The 21,082-nt window shown below is 46.9% G+C and overlaps 1 protein-coding gene across 2 annotated transcripts in view; it reads left to right on the top strand.

Annotated features, from left to right (window-relative positions):
• The window catches only part of CUX1 (cut like homeobox 1), a 275,245-nt gene that overhangs the window by 241,144 nt on the left and 13,019 nt on the right, over positions 1-21,082 (top strand). The window contains exon 15 of one of the 2 annotated variants that reach the window (XM_084272882.1): positions 20,930-21,066. In XM_084272882.1, the coding sequence (XP_084129008.1) occupies positions 20,930-21,066 (137 nt within the window). Of the gene's footprint in view, positions 1-571; positions 2,680-20,929; positions 21,067-21,082 lie in introns of those variants that run through there. The other variant, XM_084272881.1, reaches the window with a different exon arrangement.

Raw genomic sequence — 21,082 nt, 5'->3', positions numbered from 1 at the left:
AATTTAAACTTGAAGAGGGGCAGGCGATCTGTCATTGGCTTTCACCAATCATTTTAGTGTGAATTGATTACCCCCATTAAATTTAAATTTTCACTTTATTCTCTAACACCTGCTGTAGTTACTAGAAGGGGCTGTCAACAATGTCAGATTTACTGTAAATACACCAAGTCGTGGTTGGAGTCAGAGGGCTCAGCCTCAACCCCGAGCACTGCACAAGTTGCCAGGAGTGGCTTGCCTGACGGCCTGCCGCGCCACAGAGGAGCCCCCGGGGTGCTCTGGGGTTTGCAGCCTGTGTCCTCCTGGGACAGCAGGCTTTGCCACGGGTGTGTGGCCAGGGAAAGTGCAATTAAGAGCATCGTCACAAAATTTCCTGTTCTTCCAAACGCTTTTTCAGTCAGTCCTCTGGGTTCGAGGGTGTGAGCCCTGCCACTGGCCTGGCTTGGTGCCGCCATCCTGCGGCTGTCACAAAATGGCGGCTGGTGAAAGGGCATTTGGAATGAGGTGTCTGGCAAAGTGCTGTGGCTCCGAGCAGACGCTGGCAAACTCACAATCCCTCTACCCTGTCTCCTAGGTCTCGCATCCGCCGGGAGCTGTTCATCGAGGAGATCCAAGCCGGGAGCCAGAGCCAGGCTGGGTCGAGCGACTCTCCTTCCGCCAGAAGCAGCAGGGCCGCTCACAGCTCCGAGGGAGACAGCTGCGATGGCGTGGACGCAGAAGGCCCACCTGAAGGAAAGCCGAGTGGCCCAGAGGCGGATGAGTACAGCAATGCAACCACAAAGTCTCAGGGAGGGCCAGCGGAGTCGGCTTTCGAAGCGGGGGAAGAGGCACTGCAAGGCGCCAGGTCTTCGGAGAAAGCAGAGCCGTTCCAGGCGGAGAGCCTGGAGGACACCGATGACGAGGGCAGGCTCAGAGCACCGCGCCAGAGCTCCCCACCGGCATCTCAGCGCCCGGGAGAAGCTCTGGAGACACTGCCAAACTCTGCCACGGAAGGGGATGCCTCTACCTCAGCTGCCTCCACCTCAGTCCTTACAGGGGAGAGCTCCTACAAGTCAAAAGAAAGTTCAGAGAAAATCTCCAGTGTGCCAAGTACGAGCTCGACACCGGCCGCAGGCTCGCAGAAAGCCAACTCTCTTCAGAGCCTGTTCGGCTTCTCCGAGGCTGCGAGCTCCAGGAACACGCGAGACAGCTCCTTGAGGAAAAAGAAAGCGGCAAACTTGAACAACATCATCCACCGCTTGGAGAAGGCCGCGAGTCGGGAAGAGGCCGTCGAGTGGGAGTTTTGAGATTAAACTCGCCCAACTCTGGAGAGCTGGGAAGTGAAACTGGACCTCTACTGGTTTTATTGTGTTGCGCACTTAACCGCCCTGCGGGCCACAGGGCAAAAACGCCATAGGCCAAGGTGCATATAGAAAACAAAAAGGAGCGTTAAGCCCAATTTATGTTTGTGTTTTCGAGGAAGAAAACTGAAATGTGTAGTCAAGCTTTTTTGTACCCTGAAGTGTTTTTATTATTGCCCTAAAGTGATTTCCACAATTTCTGGAATAACTCATACAGCTTTGCCTTGTGCCCTCCTCTTTGGTGTGGGCTTTAAAAAAAGAAAAACAGAAAAAAGAAAAAAAAAAAAAAGAGGAAAAAAAATCAAACCCACATATTAAAAGGGGGCTTTTTATCTGCCATCTAATGGCTACAGAGCGATAATACACTATTATCTTCTTAAACCAGGAAAAAAGGGGAGATTTTTCAAAAAAAAAAGAAAAAAAAAAGAAAGTTTTTTGTAGCTGTTCAGTTGCCACTAAGAGATTGCACAGTCAACCGACTCTAAACACACTAGTTTGGATTCCTACATATTTTCAAGAAAAGAAAAGAATCTTGTTGTTTGAAACTTTGAATTAAAAAAAAAAAACACATTTACTCCACATATTTTTTAACAAAACAAAAAAAAAAGTCACATCAGGAAAATATCTTAATTTGTGGTAGCTGACTTAGTGTTTTCTTGTAAGTGAAATAGAATATTGACACGTAGTGCACATTGTTTCATAGCTTTAACTGATTCTGGTCTTTTGCAGACCAGAGTTTGTTTAATACACTCCATTTTAGGCCAAATCAGGACAAAAAAAAAAAATCTGAATCTAGGTATTTTATAATCTGCTTTTTAACCTCTAACCACAGAGCACGCTGATCAGACCTCATATCTAGGAGGTTTAGGAGACAACTTAGAAACAGCATGTACTTGATCATTTCACTCGGTTCGTAGTGTACAGGATTTCCTCTCAGCAAAGACAGATCGCTCAAAAAGCGTTGGCCAGTAACATTTCAGCCTGCTACTTGGGGGCCGTATTCCACCCCCGAAACGTTCAGCTTACCCGGAACCCGTTAAAGCGTAGTTCACGTGTACGACTGCTGTCACTCACCACTAAGAGGGGACTGGAGCTGCCTCAGATAAAGAGCTTTTCCTGCTGTTGGTGGCCATTTACTGACTCTCTTCCCACCACAAGCACTGATTTTAAATAAGTTTTAGTTGTGGGAAGCTTACTTTTGCATGGGAAAAAGAAACAAGTAATACATAAGAGTATGTGGCAATGACCAGACGGGCTCTTACCAGGACGGAAACAGCCCAAACTCCAAACCAAAACATCCGTGCTCTCGAGTCCCAGTCTAGACCATTCTGCCCTGCAGAAATACAGCCTTTTTCCATTACTTTATGCACAGGTTAGGGCTGATCAAAGTACAAATCAAATTCTAACTTGTCTCTAACTCCTCCTGTTGTCTATATGTATATGCGTGAGCATAGAGGTGTGTGGAAGGATGTGTGTGCGTGAGTGTGTGCGTGCAATTTTATACGTCTGTGTATTTTCTTACGTACTTGTGCACACATAGAGTGCATTACTGCCACCTTTTTTCAATAAGCTGTTTTATCAGTTATGGCTTCTACAAGTTTGCTAATTTAGACTCCTTTATTGCCATATCTTTAAAACTAACAATAGATGATTTCGGAATATATATATATATATAAATATATATATATATAATTTTTTTTTTTTGCTTATTTATAGGTGCTGTATTTTATTATCTGATTGTTAGGAAGGGATGAAAGGGGGCAAATATTCTTTAGAGGGATAGACTGCCGGCAGTATTGGGTATAATTTACAAGATGTAGTTGTCATACTGTATATTATTGATTGAAGACTTTTTGACCGTATTGTGTATCATTGAACTTTTGTCTTAGGTCAGCATCTTTTTGATGACACTTTAATGGTGCATTCATTACTTCTTAAGTTTAATTAATATTACTTTTCTGATTTTGGGGGAGGGAGGGATGGGGAGAGGAGTTCCGACTTTAAAGGTATGTTCCCAATATTACACCTCAGTGTGCTTGTATTAATTCATTAGTAGGATTTTTGACTGTAAGATGTGAAACCACATTTCTTGCATGATGTTTTAGAACTTATGTATTTCATTTACAGTCTCTTAACATGCAACAGCAGCACTTAGCGCAAGTTTTCACAAATTAAGAATCAGTACACTAAAATCAATCCTTTTCATGATTAAGAAGGCTCTAGGAGGCTGAAAGGCAGGGATTTATTTCCTATTTTTACTGCTAGCTGTTTCAGGATACCTCCTTGGGTAATTGGGGACTTGTGATGCAAAACTAAAATTGAGAAACAGAGAGAGCAACTGCCCCTTTCTGTGATGAGCTGAGGAGACAATTCGTTCTAGCAGAGACCAGCACGTGCCAGCACGTGCTGGAAGCAGCTACGGCTTCTTATCCGGAGCATAGTTAGTCCGCGGGAACGGCCAGCGAGGGAAGTAGCGTGGGGAAGCAAAGGGTTGTTACCTCTGCGTGTCTGTACAGTGTCCTGCTCTGACTTGGAAAGCACAGCTCCACCCGGGAGCGCACGTCCCGGTCACAACACACATACCTTCATGCAAGTCACAACAAGGTGCGTCCTCAGCCCAGAAGCAAAACTTCTGGCTGGAAGACGCAAGATCCTTTCCTATGTTCTTTATTTTTGTTTTCTTTGGTGTCGTTTGGGTCAGGTTGGGTTGTTTTTATTAATTCTGGGCAATACACTTGCCAGTCTGTTCCTACTGTCCTTGTCTGCTGATTTGAGATCCAGGTGCTTGATGCAGTCAAGTGGTTACTCTCAGCTTTCTCCATAGTGAGGGGTTGGTTTTTTTGTCCTGTTTGACAATTTTATTTTATTTCTTTCAATTAATATTCCCCAAACTGTTCTCGTGCCTGTGTCTATATGATTGCATTCCATGATGCTTACTGAGAGCTCTTGCTGCATTACACGACAGCAGAACTGTACTCACAGGTTGAACGCAAATGCAGCACTTAAGGTCAATCTCTCTTCTTAATAAGCAATACGTAAGTGCCTTGAAACTGATATCTTTTTTTTCCCTGTTTATCTTTGTTTTGCTTTTCAGGTTTCCACTAGTTCTTTAGGATTCTTTAGTGTCTGCCCGGGTTTTAATGCTGTAATGATTTTTAAAAAGCATATCTGTAGCTTGCCCTAGAGGAAATCTTTCTTTTATAACACTAACTGTTAATTCTAAGCTCCATTATTACATTTGAGTCATGTAATTTCGCTGGATAAAGACAGCATTCATAAGTCAAAAGTCATTCCATCCTGCCAAGGGTTGTCGTTGGTATCTATTATAAAATTAATCAAATAAAATGCTGTCAGTATTTCCTATATTTTTGGCACTTTATTAATGGCTTAGCTCCTTTTGTTGTTTCATATTTAATGATCTGCGTTGAATGTGGATTAGCCTGCTGAGATGCTGTTGGGTGACCTGGGCCATCCTGCCGGGAGTCACTTTGGGTTCCCTAGTGACCACCTTGTTTAAGGGCACGGGCAGGCAGACACCCTCAGATTGAGCTCGTGGAGTTTAAGTGATGTTCCCAGCTGTTTGTTCCCGATATTTTAGCTAAGGTCACAGCTGCTTTTCTGTTTCAGTGAAGGTAAAATGGATTATCTAGAACTACTGCTGAGATTCTCTTGTTGGAGATGAGTTACCTACTGGCTTTCCAAACTGGCGGAGACCCTCCCCGGTGTAGAGGTTTTAACTTCAGCGACACTGAAAGATTTTAGCTATATTTCATAGAACCCCAGGCTGGTTTGGGTGGGAAGGGACCTCTGAGCCCCCCCATTCCCATCCCTACCTTGGGCAGGGACGTCCCCCCCCAGCCCAGGGTACTCAAAGCCCCATCCAGCCTGGCCTTCAACCCTGCCAGGGAGAGGGGGCATTTCTGAATTTGAAAGTAACGCTTTTAGGAGGATGTGTATTGGAATAACTCTCTGTAGTCAATTAAAAGGATAAAAGGTTTGAGGAGAAGAAATGCCAAAGAGTAGCGTGGTGGCTTTATGCCCTCCTGGGTCACCGATTCCATGGGAAGAGGAAAGGCATCGCTTAGGTGCAGGTGGCACAGGGCTTGTTTGCAGGGCAGTCTGTCTGCAGAGTGCAGAGCATGGTGACCCAGCCCTCACTGGTGGATAAAAGCACAGGGAGTTTTCAGAAGATCTGAAATGCAAGAGGTTTTTTTTTTCCTGAGGTTCTTTACAAGCATTTTTCTCTTTCTGTTTCCAATTCCATGCTCTTGGTGAAGGGCCCAGGCTGTTTTAACAGAAACACCTTCATACTGCAGTTAGAATTGTCGGGTTTTTTCTCTCTGGATGTTTAGGGAAAGCAAGCAGTGTAATACTTTGTTTGGTAAAACCAAGGAAAGACTATTCCCTGGCAGAATGGTGATACAAAACCATTGTCAATACACTTCCATGTTGGAGGATACAGGTTTCAGACAATAGAATTGCACATGTTTATTGGCAGAAGTGCATTTCATTTGCAATTGCTGCTGCTGCCATAAAATGTGACCGTTTTATTTAGTCATCTTCAACACACCTAGAGGTATCGGTGCATTCTGCCCATAGCATGAATCAGTGAGCCCTTTGGTGATAAACTCCCAGCTGTAATAGGAAAGATCTGTCTTACAGCTAAAGAGAAGAGAAAAGAACAGGTAGATGTGCCTTTCTCATTAGGTGAAAGATCTTTGTGTTAGTTTTATGTAACTTGCTCATGGGGATGGTGCAGAGAAGAGGGCTCATGGACATGAATTCGATGCAGTGTTCTCTGATCCACTTACTTCAAAGTTCCTATTTTTCAATCTCTTCTTCTTTAATGGGGGAAATAGTAAGTTGAGAGAAGTGCATCGTTCTGGTGGTAATTCAAACCACAAAGCTGATAAATTCACATAAAATAGGATTAAGGGAAATCTGACAAAATAAGTTAATGCAACAATGGGAAACACACTGGTTGCAGTCAGGGGTCTCTCCTTCTCCATCTTAAAATTATTAGTTTAAATTATTCTTAAAATTTAAATGAAATAAAAAAACTCCTGGCGAAAACAGGGTGGGTTAGAAACAACAAACAAAAAAAACCCCATATATAAATTATGAGTCATTGGTTTTGGACACCTCTTTGCACTTAAATCCAAACACGTTTGCTTTAGCCGAAAGGGTGCAGTAATCTGGACTGGGGCCTTTAGCAGGGCTGCAGAGGGGATGATAATCTTAGCAATTTGTTGTAAAGCAGTGAGGTTTTTAACATGCAGATGGGGGGGGGGCACTGTTTTTGCTTCATTTGTGCCTAATAAGGATGTTCCTTGAGTTCTCTTTTTCTTCTTCACCCAGTGTACGTACCCCAGGATGTTTCTTTCTTAGAGCCACTGCGTGTGGCTGAGCTGTGGGCGCTTCCTGAAGACCATCAAAAACAGGAGAGGAGGAGAAGACAAGTTGGTTCTTAGATGTGGGACAGATTTAGCCGTCACTAAAACCAAACCAAGTCCTTCCCCTGAGTGAGTGGCAGGTTTGGCCGTGATGAGACAGGCTGCTTACAGCCTCAGATTCCTAATTCTAACTCTCCCAGGTAGAACAGCTGCAAAGCAGCATTCGGTTCGCTCGTACGGTGGCTTCCTGCTTTCCCCTCGCACTTTCTGTTGCCCCCCTGTTTGAACATCAACATCTTCTTCCCTTCTGTGTTGCTCATACAATCAATTATTTTCTCAAAGAAAGAATTTGAGAGTCCCATACAAACGAAAGATACCTTTTCCCAGCAGCTAAAATTTTGCAAAGAGTTTCCCATTGCAAGGAGAATCGCTGCCGTGGAAAGCACAAGCCCTGAGTTTCTTTCCTGGCTCAGTTGTCTTTAGTTTGAAAAGTGACTTACCAGTCCCTGTCTTCTTCACATACGTATTTGACCTCTAAAATGCAGAAATACTTTCTTTCCAATTTGTTCTTTCCTCCCCAGCCCTTTTATGGGATATATTGACTATACCATATATAAAACATAGTTAATAATGAACTTTATAGCAAGAAAAGCCCTTTATGCTACGCCTAGGGACTGATTTGTCCTACATGACCAGGTCATGTACTCTACCCTACCCTATTAATATGCAAAGGTTAAAAGTTTTTATGCTCTAAAGGTGAAATTGGTCCTTTTGGAGAAGGTTAGCATCAGGCCTGTGCACTTAAGTTTTCAAAAAGCCTTAAAAACGTATGGAAGTGGTGCCATCTCTCTCCTCAGGGATGATTGCTCCCCCAGCCAAGCGGTACTGTGGCATATTTAATAGAAGTCCTTGGTCATAAGGTCATTTTCCAGTTGAAGAAAGTCATTTATTGAACTTAAATTAGTGAGCCTCTTCGCCAGCATCCTCTGGTACAGCCAAGGATGGATGGAGGCATCACTCCTGCTTTTCCCACAACCTGGGCACTCTGTGTCAACCCCCAGAGTCCTTGGCTGCTTGTGTTTCTACTTTGTGAATGCGAAAAAACCTTGATCCAATTCCTGGGCTTGATTGTCATTGCTACCCCCAAACACATTCTGGTACTACAGTGCATTGAAAGGAAATGCCTCCATTTGAACAATTCATAAGATTATTGTATTCTTCCTTGCCAGCTATTTTATGAGACCACTGCTGCCATTTTTCAAGCCTGCTTTTCTCACACAGACGCTAGGAGATTCTTGCTGGAGTTCTGTAGATTTCTTCTTATTAAAACTGTTGGTTTCACAGTATCATTTTGGTTTCTTTGTATTTTGAAACAGCCAAGCACAGAGAATGACTGAGTTCTTAACAGAAACAGTACAGCAAAAGCAGATGTCCAGAGTCCCTGTGATGTCATGTCTTTGACTTTCTGTTTGAGTTGTAGGTACTTGTACTGCAAGGTACCCTCTTCATCCAAAGATCCTTGGAAACAGAGAGTCATGCCAGGAGTTTCCTGTGGTTGTGGTGACATACCTGCTTTTTGCATAGTTCCTGTGTAGTTCTGTGGTAACGGTCGTAACAGCACAACCTCTGTTGGTAGCAAGAATGACAGTGTTCAGTTGTGTCATCTCTTCTGTCTATGCAGGTAATGAACATGCATTCTTAGGAGTTGTTGGAGGGGTCTTTGTGCTTGGTTGGGATATGGAAAAGCCCCTGTGTGTGTGTAGTAGTTACATGCTTGGTCATAACAGTGCAGTAGAATTGCTGCAGCCAAATGTGTGAGATAAATAGACGAGTGAGGGTCTGAAACCAACGTGTGTTCTAGAGGATGCCATTTCCCCACTTGTCAGATGAGTTCAGTGTGGTGAAGAGGGGATTAACCATCTGAGAGATCGGGTTGTTTGAGGTACACAGGTTTAGCTGGCGAGGAGGGGAACATTGTGCTCAGAATACATAAAGATAATTCCAAGGGTCTGAGATGCCCAAAAGCCAGGGAATTTGCAGTGAAGGGTCAGGCATTGTCTGTGACATCCTCTGACAGCCAGTCTGTATGTTTTGCTGTGATAGGGCCTGCGGGAAGTCAGTACAGGAGATATTTGCACATGTAAAATGTCCTCTCCTGTACCTATGTACAGCGAGACGGGAACAGCAAAGGCATGTGCCAGGTGTTAAACAGTCACAAAAACAGCTGACCAGCAAATTAAGATGGCAAATTAAAGCATGTGGTCTTGGTGTCCCTAAGCTGAAAATCCAAGCGTTCTTAGCAGATAGAAGCTGTTCTCAGAGACACAAATCCCTGTCCTGCAGTTCCTCTCAGGAGGCGAGCAGCTCTCTTCACAGGCACTTGGCTTGCAATCCTATCTCCACGTAACTACAAGAAATACTTTCTACAATCGGTCTTGCAATCGGACTTCTCTGGCTTTTGTTACCTTGCGTTAGACCCTTAGTGCTATTTTGATGTGTTATTTATGTGTGGGTGAATTACTACTAGCTTTAAAAGTGTTTCCAAAGTACCTAGTTACCTCTGGATGCTGTAGAGGCCATACCGGGAGTACTTGAGGATCTGGTCTGTAAAGGAGGCGTGCAGGGAATAAGCAAGGTCCTATCTGTATCAGACTTTCTCTTTCCTTGCTCGGGGTTTCTGTTTCCTTCTGGCCTCCTTCAGAGAGGTGGAGATTGTGGATCGGTTTTTCTCTGTGGGGGAAAGATTTTCCTTCAGCTTGACATGGTTTTATTTTCATTCAGTAGGCATCTCATCAAACCCCTGTGTGTTACCCCATTTCCAGTTAAGGTTTTAGGTTTTGCTCCTTTCCTAAAATGTACTATTTATCAAACTTTCTATACTTGGAAAGCTATGTGCCTTATTTCCTAATCTCTTCGTGGAGAATAATCTAAAGCACAGTGATGTCGGTCGCAGCATTCGCAGCTGCTTTTCATTTGGGTGAGGGGAAAGCAAACACCAGTTGAGGAGCGTTTCAGTGGCCCAGCATGAGTTGCCCCTTGGTGAACAAGCACTTCAAACACTGTGTGTTAAGTCTTTGTGCAATAGAAATTCTCGTTCTGCGTTTGGAGGTTCGTGTCCCAGCCGCCACACGCGGGCGAGCGCGAGCTCTAGTTTAGGAGAATTCAGGTTCCTGGGGGGAAAAAAGGAAATTGATATATAGAGATATATCTCCCTCTGAGCTGGCTGCAGCAGCACAGTGGGGTTAGCAAGTCCACTGTTGCTCGGCAGCATTAATGCTCATAAGCTCAGTCTCACCTGGCGTACTCGTAGGTCTGTCAGCATTCACGGAACACTCGTGGACATCAGCTGTCCCTTGGTGCCATTAGTAATTCCTGCTGTCTTGTTCCCCCTGGGGAGCCCCTGTAAAGTCATTCCAGTCCCAGCTGGGTTTTGTGAAGAACAGGCTCTCACCCACCGGCATCCTCAGCCCTTTCCAGCGCTTGTGTGTTATTTCTTCAAGCTTGCTCTCTCTACAGCATCATAAGGTGAAAGACATAAAGGTGGTTTGTGATTAGGAAAGCAATCTAATATTTCCTATTTATGAGATTAATTTTAACAGTTTCTTTCTTGAGGTTGTTGTTTGATACAAACACAACAGGAGTATACATATCCCCTGAACGGGCGTTGGAGAAGGTTTGGGCTATCCTAGTGATGGAGCAGGGTGGTGTCGGCTCGTCGTAGTATCCATATCATTGTGCTCCTGTTGTGTTTTCTAGAGAAATCTTTTTTCTTCTTTTTTTAAAGTATTTTATCTAAATGCCTAATAAATATTATTTAAATAGTTTTTAAAATAATTTAGGACTGAGAATAAGAAGCCTCAGTTGTGAGAGAAGAGACTTAAAATATACAGAGAGAAAATACCCTTAGCCTCCTAGAGCCTCTACTGAGAATTTCATGAAGATGCAGTGCCCCTTTGTCAAAGTAAATTGCGATTTACTTGAGTGTTAATTTAAAACGAGAGACTGGTTTCCTGTGATGTTCATCTTTGTTGGCATATGTTTGAATTTTGGAATTCAGAGCTGATTTTCTTCTCATTCAAAGTTGGTCAAGGAAAAGGAAAAAAAAAAAAAAGAAAAAGAAAGAAAAAACCAACTACCTTGTGCAGCAGCAACTTTTCCTGGTGTGAACTCTGGAAAATACACGTTGTGAATTGATCTTTGTCACAGAGGAGTCGTTTAGTTTTCTTGCAGTGTCGAAACACGTTCAGACAGGCTGTCCCCAGCCAGGGAACGCTTCAGGAGCGAGAGAAAAGCTGCCTAAGCCAAACTGCAAAGCGTTGCCCTAGAAATACCCCCCCTGCTCATCACAGGGGAGCAGCGTGTCTGCACGAGGGATGATGCTAAGGGCCTCCGGTCAGCACCCAACCAACCGGCCCCGCAATAAAACCTTAAGGGTGGGCAGAGCTGGGAGGTGCTGAGCTTCACTGCAGGGCACAGCACCACTTCTGTGGATCTGGAAGCAAATTTGCACTTTGCCTTGCGAGGGTGTCCCGCTCAGAACCATCAGGTGAACTGCCCACGCCAGGCTGTTGGGTTGGTTTTTATCCTTCTGGCATAGTCTGAAAGAAAAAGAAAAGACCAGAAAAAGCCCTATGGTAACTATGGGGCAGCCAATGCAGAGCAAGCGAGGCTGTTCCTCTCAGAATACTCTATGCATTTCTGTGTTGAAAAGCATTTGCTCCCCCTTCCTTTTCCGAAAGCGGGCAGCACCGCACGCCCCACGCGCTGGAAGCGCCGCGAGAATGTCAAACGTATGAAGTTTGGATGTTGATTCCAAAGCAGATGGAGGCTGGCTGGGGGGGGAAGTTCTTTTTTTTTCTTTTTTTCTTTTTTTTTTTTAATTCTTTCCCTCCTGTCCCTTTTTCTTTTTTCTTTTTCTTTTTTTTTATTAATTAAAAAAAATTAACTCTTTGCATTTGTGCAATAACTACTTGCCATGATAATGGGCAGTCCTTTGAAATGCCCCGACTACTAACACAGCACAAGATGAACTCGAACAGAAAGTGGTGTACTTTTTCCTGAGAACTTTTTTTTTTAATTTTTTTTTTTTAATAATAAGCTCGGTTTTTACCCCAGTGTATTGTGGTGTCTTACATTTTTAGCAGTATTTTATATTTTTTCTGTAACGCACTAAGTCTTAGGTGTTTTTAGAGCTTGTTTGTTATATTCACAATCACAGATTTTAAAAAACAAAAAGGAAAAAAAAAAATCCTCACAAAGACCCGATTGACCAAAAAAAAAAAAAAAGAAAAAGTGTCATTTTTTTTTTTTGTACAAGTAGCTTTGAGAAGCCCACGTTGTGTTGCTGTGACTCATCTTTTGTAACATTTTATTTCTTGGTATTTGTTTAAACATAAAAGTAAGAGTTTATATGGCTGGCAGTAGCAGGGCAGCGCTCCCTCCGTCAGCAGAATGGCATTGTTTCTTCTGTCTTTGTTTGGTTAGCCATATAATGTTTGTTCTCAGCACTGTACAACGGTCCCTATATGATATGGAGAAGCAATATCACTGTATGAAACTCACACGATGTATTATTATTATTATTATTCACTAGCACCCTAGGTGTGATAATTGAAGTAAATATCTTTTATACAAACACAATTACGCGTGGGCTGGTTTTGTTAAGGTGAGACCTGAGTCCAAGCAGCAAACATTTACATTGGTGGTTCTGACTCTTCCAGCAATGCCCAGGGAATAAAGAGGCTGGGTTTGGTGGGATTTGGGAGGAAAGTTTGCTTTTGCCATATCAGTTTTGGAAGGGGGTGGGGTGGGGTGTGTGGAGTGTCTCAAGTACCTTGAATATTGAAGTGTCACATTCCCGAGCTTGTAGCCTTCCTTGAGTGGAATTGAAGCGTGACAATTCCTGCCACGGTTGGTGGGAGGGGGACACCAGCTACGGGGATGGATTTTGGGTCTGAGACTGCAGGGGGTTGTTGTGAGCACCGTAACAATGTGTTAGCTAATTTAATAATACAGATTAGAGATTCTCTGAGGTCAGAAGTGCTTTAGACTCGAGAATGTGAAAGAATTTTCCTGGCTACTTGGCTCGCTTTGTTTATTCAGATACTTCAAACCTCTGGTGCCTTACGAGGTGGTGTTGTGTAAGCATACTTGTTACTGAAGCTGATGTTTGGTGTTGGTAAAGAAATAGATGTTTTAATCCAGTAGTACATTTTAAAAACTAGTAGAATAGAGCTCTGTGTTTTCTGCTGTTGAAAGGTCTGTGTGACAGGGGGTTCCCCACAGCCTAAGGTTTGAACACTATAATGACTGGTCAAACTGTTTCTTGATATTAATGGCATTATCTTGTATAATTTGACCCTCATCATTTTAGGCTTGATACTTAAGCATCTACCCTTCGGAAGTGTCACACCTCGAGTCGGTTAATCTCTGTATTTGTAACCTGCACTTTCCTTCAGGTATGGTGGTATCGGCTCTGAACTACTAAAACCCCACACGTGGTGATGAGCAAAAGGGGCTTTACACTTCTGAGAGCACAGCCCTGGTACTGAAGAAGTTGGAGGGGGTTCACTGTAGCTCTGATACATACATCAGTATAAAAACAGACTGTCCTCTCAAGCCTAAATCTCCAGAAGTTTCTTTCCAGGAAACTAGGAAGACAACCAAAGCCCCAAGGCTGCATCTCTAGAGGTCAGGAGCAGCTACTTAGGGTCTTCCATGGAGATAGTCAGGTCTTTCGTGAAGGCTTTGTTGGTAGATGTTGAAAATCTTTTCAGAAGGAGAAGCATCTGCTGTATGTTCCTATAGACAGACCCTTACTGGTCAGCGCTGGGGCATACTGGTGTCTCTCTGCTGTTTCTGCTGCTAAATGGAGTTCGATGCTGTAGCAAGGGTGAAGTTTTACCTAGGAAATACTATGAGTTAACAGGAGAAACCCTCGTTTGTTGTACCCTCAGGTGCAGGAGTAAGTTAGCACCAGGTGGGACAACATGGTGAGCACCTCAGTGCCACAGGTCCTGGCCAGGGGCCTGCTCTGGTCTGCAGTGAGAGGTAGTTTGTCCGTCAGGGGATATTTGTGCACGTCCCACCAGGTAAGAACACACCCTGAGCAGCCCACGCCGTGCCTTGGCCCCACTTCTTCCCATTCCAAGCCACTATCTTCTCTTTACTTCTTTTTTTTCCTGAGCATTTCTGTTTTAATGGGAGTGGTGAAGAAACTGTGTACTTGCCAACAGAGAGCTTCAGAAAACATGATTTGATTACAGTAGAGCATTTTATTTTCCTTTTGCTCCGAGCTATGGGAAACTGATAAGAAAATTCAAACTGTTTTCTTGAACTCTTCCTAGTTACCCATGTAATTATCTTAGTACCCTTGGAAATAATCCGCTCTTCTATGAAATCTCTATCCTTACAGGGAGAATTTATTAAGCAGTACTGTGCTCTTTTGCTGAGGGCTGTTTATTTTGGAGTGGCTGGGCCAGGAGGAGAGGGAAGGAGAAATCCTTCAAACTTTTCTTTCCCAGCAGGCCTTCAAAATGTGAAAGGAAAGGGGGAAAAGGAGAGGAGGGAGCAGAAATCCTGTTTGCAGAGAAACCCAAGAGAGCTGGGTCGTGGGCTGCTGTGGGGTGGGCGCTCCTCTCGTTGTGGTTTGGTAGCTCCTTTCCTTGCTCCCCAAGAGCACTTTCAGAGATGTATCTGAGGGCCCTGATGAAGAGGACTGCAGGGCACACCAGGAAGGATGCTGGTGTATCGTGATGAGTACAGCACTAAGGGTGAAGAGGTTTTCTCCCTGTGCTCCCAATCCTGTGGCAATTGGGCAGACCAAGTCTCAGATTTTGTCCTCAGGGTGTTGGATGTGATCTGCTTCCTGCTGGCCTTTTTTCTTGTCCTTTTGACAGCAAGTGAAAGTAAAAATGAGAGGGGCTGTTCTTGCTGCCTTCACGGGTGCCAATCCCAGCCCTTGCCATCTGGGACTGCACATCTTCTGCACACATCCCTGAAGGATGGCACTGAAGCTTCTCAGTAGATTCTCTTACAGCCTCTGTATCTGCAGAGCAACCTCATCACTCCGTTCTTGGAGCTTTTCTGGGGCTGGTAACTGTGGCTAAAGACTAGCTAGATTGTGCTGGGAGTTGCAGTTGGCTTTTAACGATGTTGTCATTCCCTTCATCACCTGCTTGCTTGTGTTTGCCTCTTTAGAAAGCTCACAGAAGGTCTGATCAGGGAATAATCCCATGGCAGGTGCAGAGGTGATAAACAGGGACAGCCTGATGGCTACCTGTAAGCAAAGTTGTGGGCTGAGATGATTCCCAGACTAACAGCCATGCATTTTGGCTACTCCAGTGCTCTCAGAGCTGACTGACCTTTCCTCCCTCCTTCTAGAGGGGTTGCTTTAAAATGTCCCAAAAAGCCCAGTTCTTGTGTGACTTCTGTAGTGTTGGTGGGATCTCTAGAGCACTTGATTTCTTTATTCACTCTGGGGAGATCCTTGGAAGAATATACACCTTTCAGGTGATGCTTCTTCATTGCTTTATGTGAGGTGAGGTGGACCTTGGGAGATGGCTCAGCTGGGTTTTTGCACTACAGCCTGCTCTTCAGCCTTTACCTCTGAACAGATATGCACCACAGAGGGCTCTGATGCCTTGCAGAAAAGAAATGTCCCTCCTTTCTGCCTTGTCCTGTTTCTCAGCCCACTGACAGCTCACAGTACCAGTGCCCCCAAGGAAAAGGCTTTGCATAAAGCTAAGACAGAGTGAAGGACTCCCACGCAGCTCTGGACCATGGAGAAATCCTGTCCCTCTCCATGTAAAGGTCAAGACAGAACTAGAACCATTGAGACATACAACACTGAAAGGCCTTGGACAACCTTTCTGTTGCAGGAAGGATTTTGGCTCAGATCTTTCTTCCTTGGCATCTTTGTAGACCAAAAAGAGGACAGAGAAAATTGTCTCCTTCATCAAGGACTCGGTCTGCAGCGTATGGACAGTGTCCCCCTCATCCCTTTGGCACAGAGTCAAGTATGTGATTCTCCCTTTGATTCCCCTGGAAGGGGAGCAGGTCTCTGGGCAATAGCAATACTGCCTTTTTCAGGCTCCCTTAAAAGCCAAATGCCAAGTATTCCAAGAGCCTGAAATTTTCTGTATAAACCTGGGAGCTCTGGCATCAGGTGGAACCGGAGGTAAGACTTTGCTGGCTTGAAAAGGCTCACGGGAGAGAGCTGCCAAAAAGCTTTAGCACTCATTTCTGCCTGGGGAAGAAGGACCATTTCACCTTCTCAGGAACTGTCTGCAGAAACCTGGTCATTACCTGGAGTGGCCCAACATGGGGAAAGGTGAACAAGCTGGAAAAATCAAGGGACCTGGTGGCAGACCCGGTTTTCTGCTTCTTCCTTTGGCTCCTGTTCCTCATCCTGGCATGTTCAACCACTGGTGTTTGTGTTGAGTGCGGCTCCGGCTTTGTGCCTGGGTTTCTCAGCCTTCTCGTCAAGGTACTCCAAGATGTAGTTATCTTCCCATCATCTTCCTTCCAGTCAATAAAACAGTCTTCAGACCTTTGAAGTAGTGGGTTTCGATGCACTTCAGTTGACTTCTGAGGATAGCTTTTCAAAGAAAGCTCCTGGCATGCCACATCACTTCTCTGCTTGTTTTCCAGTTATGTAAATACAAGGAGGCCAGACAGTAATGGAGGCAGATTAAAAAGTTACCATGAGGCAAATCAGGGTGTGAACTTGCAGAGCATCAGCTAATTTGCAGTAACTGCCCGTGTGTGTGCGCTCCTGCCCTGCAGATCCCTTCAGCAATTCCACTTACCTCTTGTTTCCTTCGGGCTCAGAGGATACACATGAGCAGTTACTCCAGTCTCATGGATGTGTAGCAAGTTACAGCCTATCTCACCCCAAGGTGATTTATTCATCTGTCTGTATCCTCAGTAATCAAGCCACCATCTTATGGAAAGATTGCCTCTCATTTATTTATGTCTGGCCTTATAACTTCAAACTAAGTTGCTAGTATGTCTTAATTTTCTCCATCTGTGAAAACAGATGCTGTTTATTTTGGATGATTTGCCAAGGGAGTCCAATTGCTGGGGCTTGTTACGGGAGTCAAAGTTCCTGTTGCTCCGTGGCAGCGCTGGGCTCGCTGTCTCGCAGGCAGCCCTGCTGAGCCCCTGCATCTGCTGGGCTCGGACCTCCCCGTGAACGTGCCTGTGCAGCCTGGGGCTCTGGGACTGATCCCCCTCAATCCTCACTCCAAGGAGTGCAAGGCTGATGGTGCTGTCCACCGTGAAACAAGTGTGAGATTTGTTATTCTCTAGGTAGGACCATTCTGTTCCCTCTCTGTGTGAGACACCCCTGTGCCTCACCGCGCGTCCCATCCGCACAGACACTTTACATCTTTTCAGAAACACGTGTCTCTTGGCAGTGTCATCTGTGGCTGTGCTCCTCAGGCAGCAGGCTGGAGGTATGTTTAGACTTCCTAGGACAGGCATCTTCTTCACAGCATCCTTTCTGAGCAGCAGCTCCTTCTAATCACTCATTCAGTTCCGGACAGGACATGGTGCTTTTCAGGAGCATCACCATTATCCTTCCTGCTGGATGAGTGGTCTTTTGCAAAGCTGTGGGTTCCTTACCAGGGCCTGACCCCCTCCCCACACATGCTGGGCATTTCATCGGGCCAGAAGTTCAGCGATTTGAAGATGTGGTCAGTCCCACAGGGTGTGTGAGAGGAGGCCTGTGGCTCATCCCAGCCCTCTAAGCTGCCTCTCTTCAAGCCCAGGATTACCCAGGAGGGTCCAGACACAACAGGTTGGCAGCCAACGTTCAGTGGTTGCACTGAGGACTTGCTTGTCACCCGTATTTGTTTCAGATGGTTTCTGCCAAACTCTGTGAGCCTGGGCACAGAAACGGACCGATGAGTTCTTGGCCAGCCAGGCCAGATGAAAGCTTGGGGATTTAGGAGTGTCGTGGAGAATCTGAGTTAAGAAACTGAGAGTTCACCCAGCTGACTGCTAGCTAAGGCCTCCCAGGAAAGCAGAAACACTCCAGTCTCACTTCTTGTTGCCTGTGTGCCCAGTGGAGCCGAGAAGGAAAGGCCAGACCTGCCCGTGCCAAGCAGCACTGCGGCCCAGGCTGGGCAGGTGACTCGGCTGCTGCATTTCTTTGCTTCTCTTCGTAAGGTGATGGCAATGTCAGATCGGTCTCAAAAGTCAGGAACAAGGACTTTGAGGAGTTTGAGGCTAAAGATATGTGGTTTAAAATCCCAGTTTCCCCAGGACTTCACCTCCTTTGTCCCATTATCTTCAGCAGTACCTCTCAGCCTTCCGCTGCTTTTGAGGTATTTGCACATCTGAAGGGTCAGAGCGAGGGCTTTGCAGCGCAGCAGCTTAGAGAAGACAAAGGCTGGTTTTCTTTTGCTCAATCTCAATGCTTGAACTGACCTGCCGTCCTAGGAGAGCCATCCACCCGCTGCTGGAGGTGAAGGGTTGCTGGCAGAAAAGGGATGAGCTCGCAGGTGGCCACTGCCCCTTCGAAAAAGGAACATTATGATTAAAAAAAAAACCACCCCACACCAAAAAGCAACTGTGAAAAGAGATACTGAAGGAGAGATGAGAGAGAAGCTCCATGTGTTTTGGTTGCTTTCAGTGTTAGACATGGTTCTAACACATGGAAAGAGTCCAGCAAAGGGCCACAAGGATGATGAAGGGCCTGGAGCATCTCCCCTACGAGGAAAGGCTGACTGAGCTGGGGCTGTTCAGCCTGAAGAAAAGAGACTGAGAGGGGATCTGATCAATGGTTATAAATATCTGAAGTGTGGGACACAGGGGGACATGGGCAGCCTCTTCTCAGTCCTCACAGTTGGAGCACAGGGAGTTCCATACCAATCTGGGGAAGAACTTCTTCCCGGTGAGGGTGAGGGAGCCCTGGGACAGGCTGCCCAGGGGGGTGTGCAGTCTCCTCCTGTGGAGATACTCCAGACCCATGTGGATGCCAACCTGTGTGCCCTGTCCTGGGGACCCTGCTTGGGCAGGGGGTTGGACCTGATGAGCCCTGGAGGTCCCTCCCAGCCCTACAATTCCGTGAGTCTGTGATTCCCTTTCAGTCTTTTGGGTTTGCACGGGTGGGTTGTAGATGACTGGCCAATGCTGAAAGCCAAGGAGTGGGGGAAGCACATGGCTTTTCTTAAAACTGGGAGACGTGTTTCTTTTTGACCCTTTTTTACCTCCTGAGCTAACTGAAAATCTCAGTGTAACTGGGCAGCAGCATTGGGCCCTCTGCACAACGATCGGGGCTGCCTTCTGCAGGATTGGGCCCCACAGCCCAGGTTTGGCCAGCAATAGCTTCCCAATTACGTTTTAATGCAATTTAAAGAGCCAGCCAATTAAATAATTAACCGTAGGGAGGAGGTTTTCTTCTTCCCAAATCACGTTAATGCAAACATTTTGCATCAGGCCACCCATGGCCGGTGCCAGCCCCCGTTTCTGGGGAAACACTGACCTCCAGCGGGGCTGCGCCTCTACCGCAGCGCTGCCCGCGCAGCTCCGCGCTGCGGATCGCAGATACGCGGGGGAGGAACAAATCAATCCATGTGCCGTGTCCGCAGTGCGTGTCACCTCCCGGTCCCTGCAGGCGGGCTGGGTCCCACGCCAGTAACACGGGCGTTGCGTTTCTGATTGAAGGGGGGGGAATTCGCCCCTGCTTGGTGGGAAAGCAGCGTTGGCTTCGGGCACGGCTTCGCTCCAGACCCATCGCGGCTCCAGCCCCCATCACTGCTTCAGCCCCCATATGGCGGCTCCAGCGCCCTTGCTGCTCTGTCTCCATCCCACCCAAGCAGGCTCTGCAGGGCATTGAGCCCTGTGCAAGGAACCCACCGCCACCACCACCGCCCCATTTTGGGGTACGTGGGGCAGCTCGCAACCCAGTGGGCCTGGGTGAGCTGGAACGGAGCGGCACACGCTTTGCACCTCTCATCTGAAGCCTTCAGAGAGGGCAGGAGGCCCCGCGGGCGCCGCAGTCTGCCCTCGCCTCTCCCCGGCAGGGCTGCTTCCCAGGCAGCCCCTGCATCTCTTGTTCCCTGGCTGTTGATAAATGAGGCTTTTTGCCTTCCAGCCGTCTGCAATTCAGGGGAATAATTACAACGGGAATTATCAGGGAGGGACTGGAGCAGCTGGGACCTGAGCTTTCACCCACCTGGAAACGCAGGCAGGGATGGCCGTATCCTGCGTCCCTGCGGCAGAGGCTGCGGTGCAAAGCGCAGGGTCTGAACATGGAGCTTTATTTCCAGCCGGGCGGAGGCCCAGGTGTGGCTGGCAGCAAGGGAGAAAGGTGAAACGAGTAGCTTTCTGCTGCAGGAGGCAGCTCCTGCTTGCTGACACTGTGTGTGTTGGGCTGGAGCTGCGAACAGAGCGAGGGGCCTGCCCTGCAGCGCCGGGCCTGCGCTCGCGTGGTAGCTGCGTTTTGGCCCCGACGCATCTCCCCGTTGCTTCACATCTGGACCGGGGTCATGTGAGGGGAATGAGAGGCTTTTGTTTTGCTCCTGGAGCATTCCAGCCAGCGCCTGTTGTGGTTTAGGGTGTGGGTTTTACTGGGGGGCGGAGGGGGAGATGCAACTGGAACGTGGGCTCGTTTGGCTGAGTGGGCCTGCTGGGGGCTGTGCGGCCTCACCCAGCACCTGGAGGCGGGATGGGACCCACCAGAGCCTCTCCTGGGAGATGTCCACACCCCACTCCAACCCTCCACAGTGGCCATATGTGCCTGTCCCAGTGCCCATGGCAGGGGACGCAATACCCAGAGCTCACCTCCATCATGCTTTTTCTGTGCAGACCGGACCCAGGCCTTGGTTCTTGGGCTCTGCTCCCCTTATCCCTCTCCAGGTCCCCCCCAAGATGCTGCCAGGTACCCCTCAGCCACCAAAAAACTGTTTTACTGATGCATTTGCAGCTGCCCAGTTGCATTGCCTCCAGTGCTGGGACATGGCACTGGTCCTGCCTGGGGCATCACTGAGGTGGGCTGGAGCCCTGGCCACTTCTGCCTGGAGCAGAGCTGGGAGTGCCTGCGTGGTCCCTGCTGCTGGCCCCAGAAACAAGGAGAAAATGGAGTTGACACTAGTACTTCAGGTTGGGGGAATCTCTGCATTTTGGTGTCTCCTTGGCAAACTTTGGGGGTTTGGGACACCCCTGGGTGATGGCCCTGGCTCTCTTTTCCAGTGCGCTGTGCGGAGCTGCAGATCCAGCTGACAGAGGCTGTGTCCACACTGGCTGGCCAGAAGGAGCTCATCGCCAAGCTGGAGCACGACCTCAGCACCATCCAAGCCCTGTCCACCATGCGCCGCCCAGATGCAGAGGTAACCCCACCCCACA

The sequence above is a fragment of the Gallinula chloropus genome, assembly GCF_964237585.1.
Source record: "Gallinula chloropus genome assembly, chromosome: 19".
NCBI lineage: Eukaryota > Metazoa > Chordata > Aves > Gruiformes > Rallidae > Gallinula > Gallinula chloropus.
This window is presented reverse-complemented; position numbering and strand designations above follow the sequence as displayed.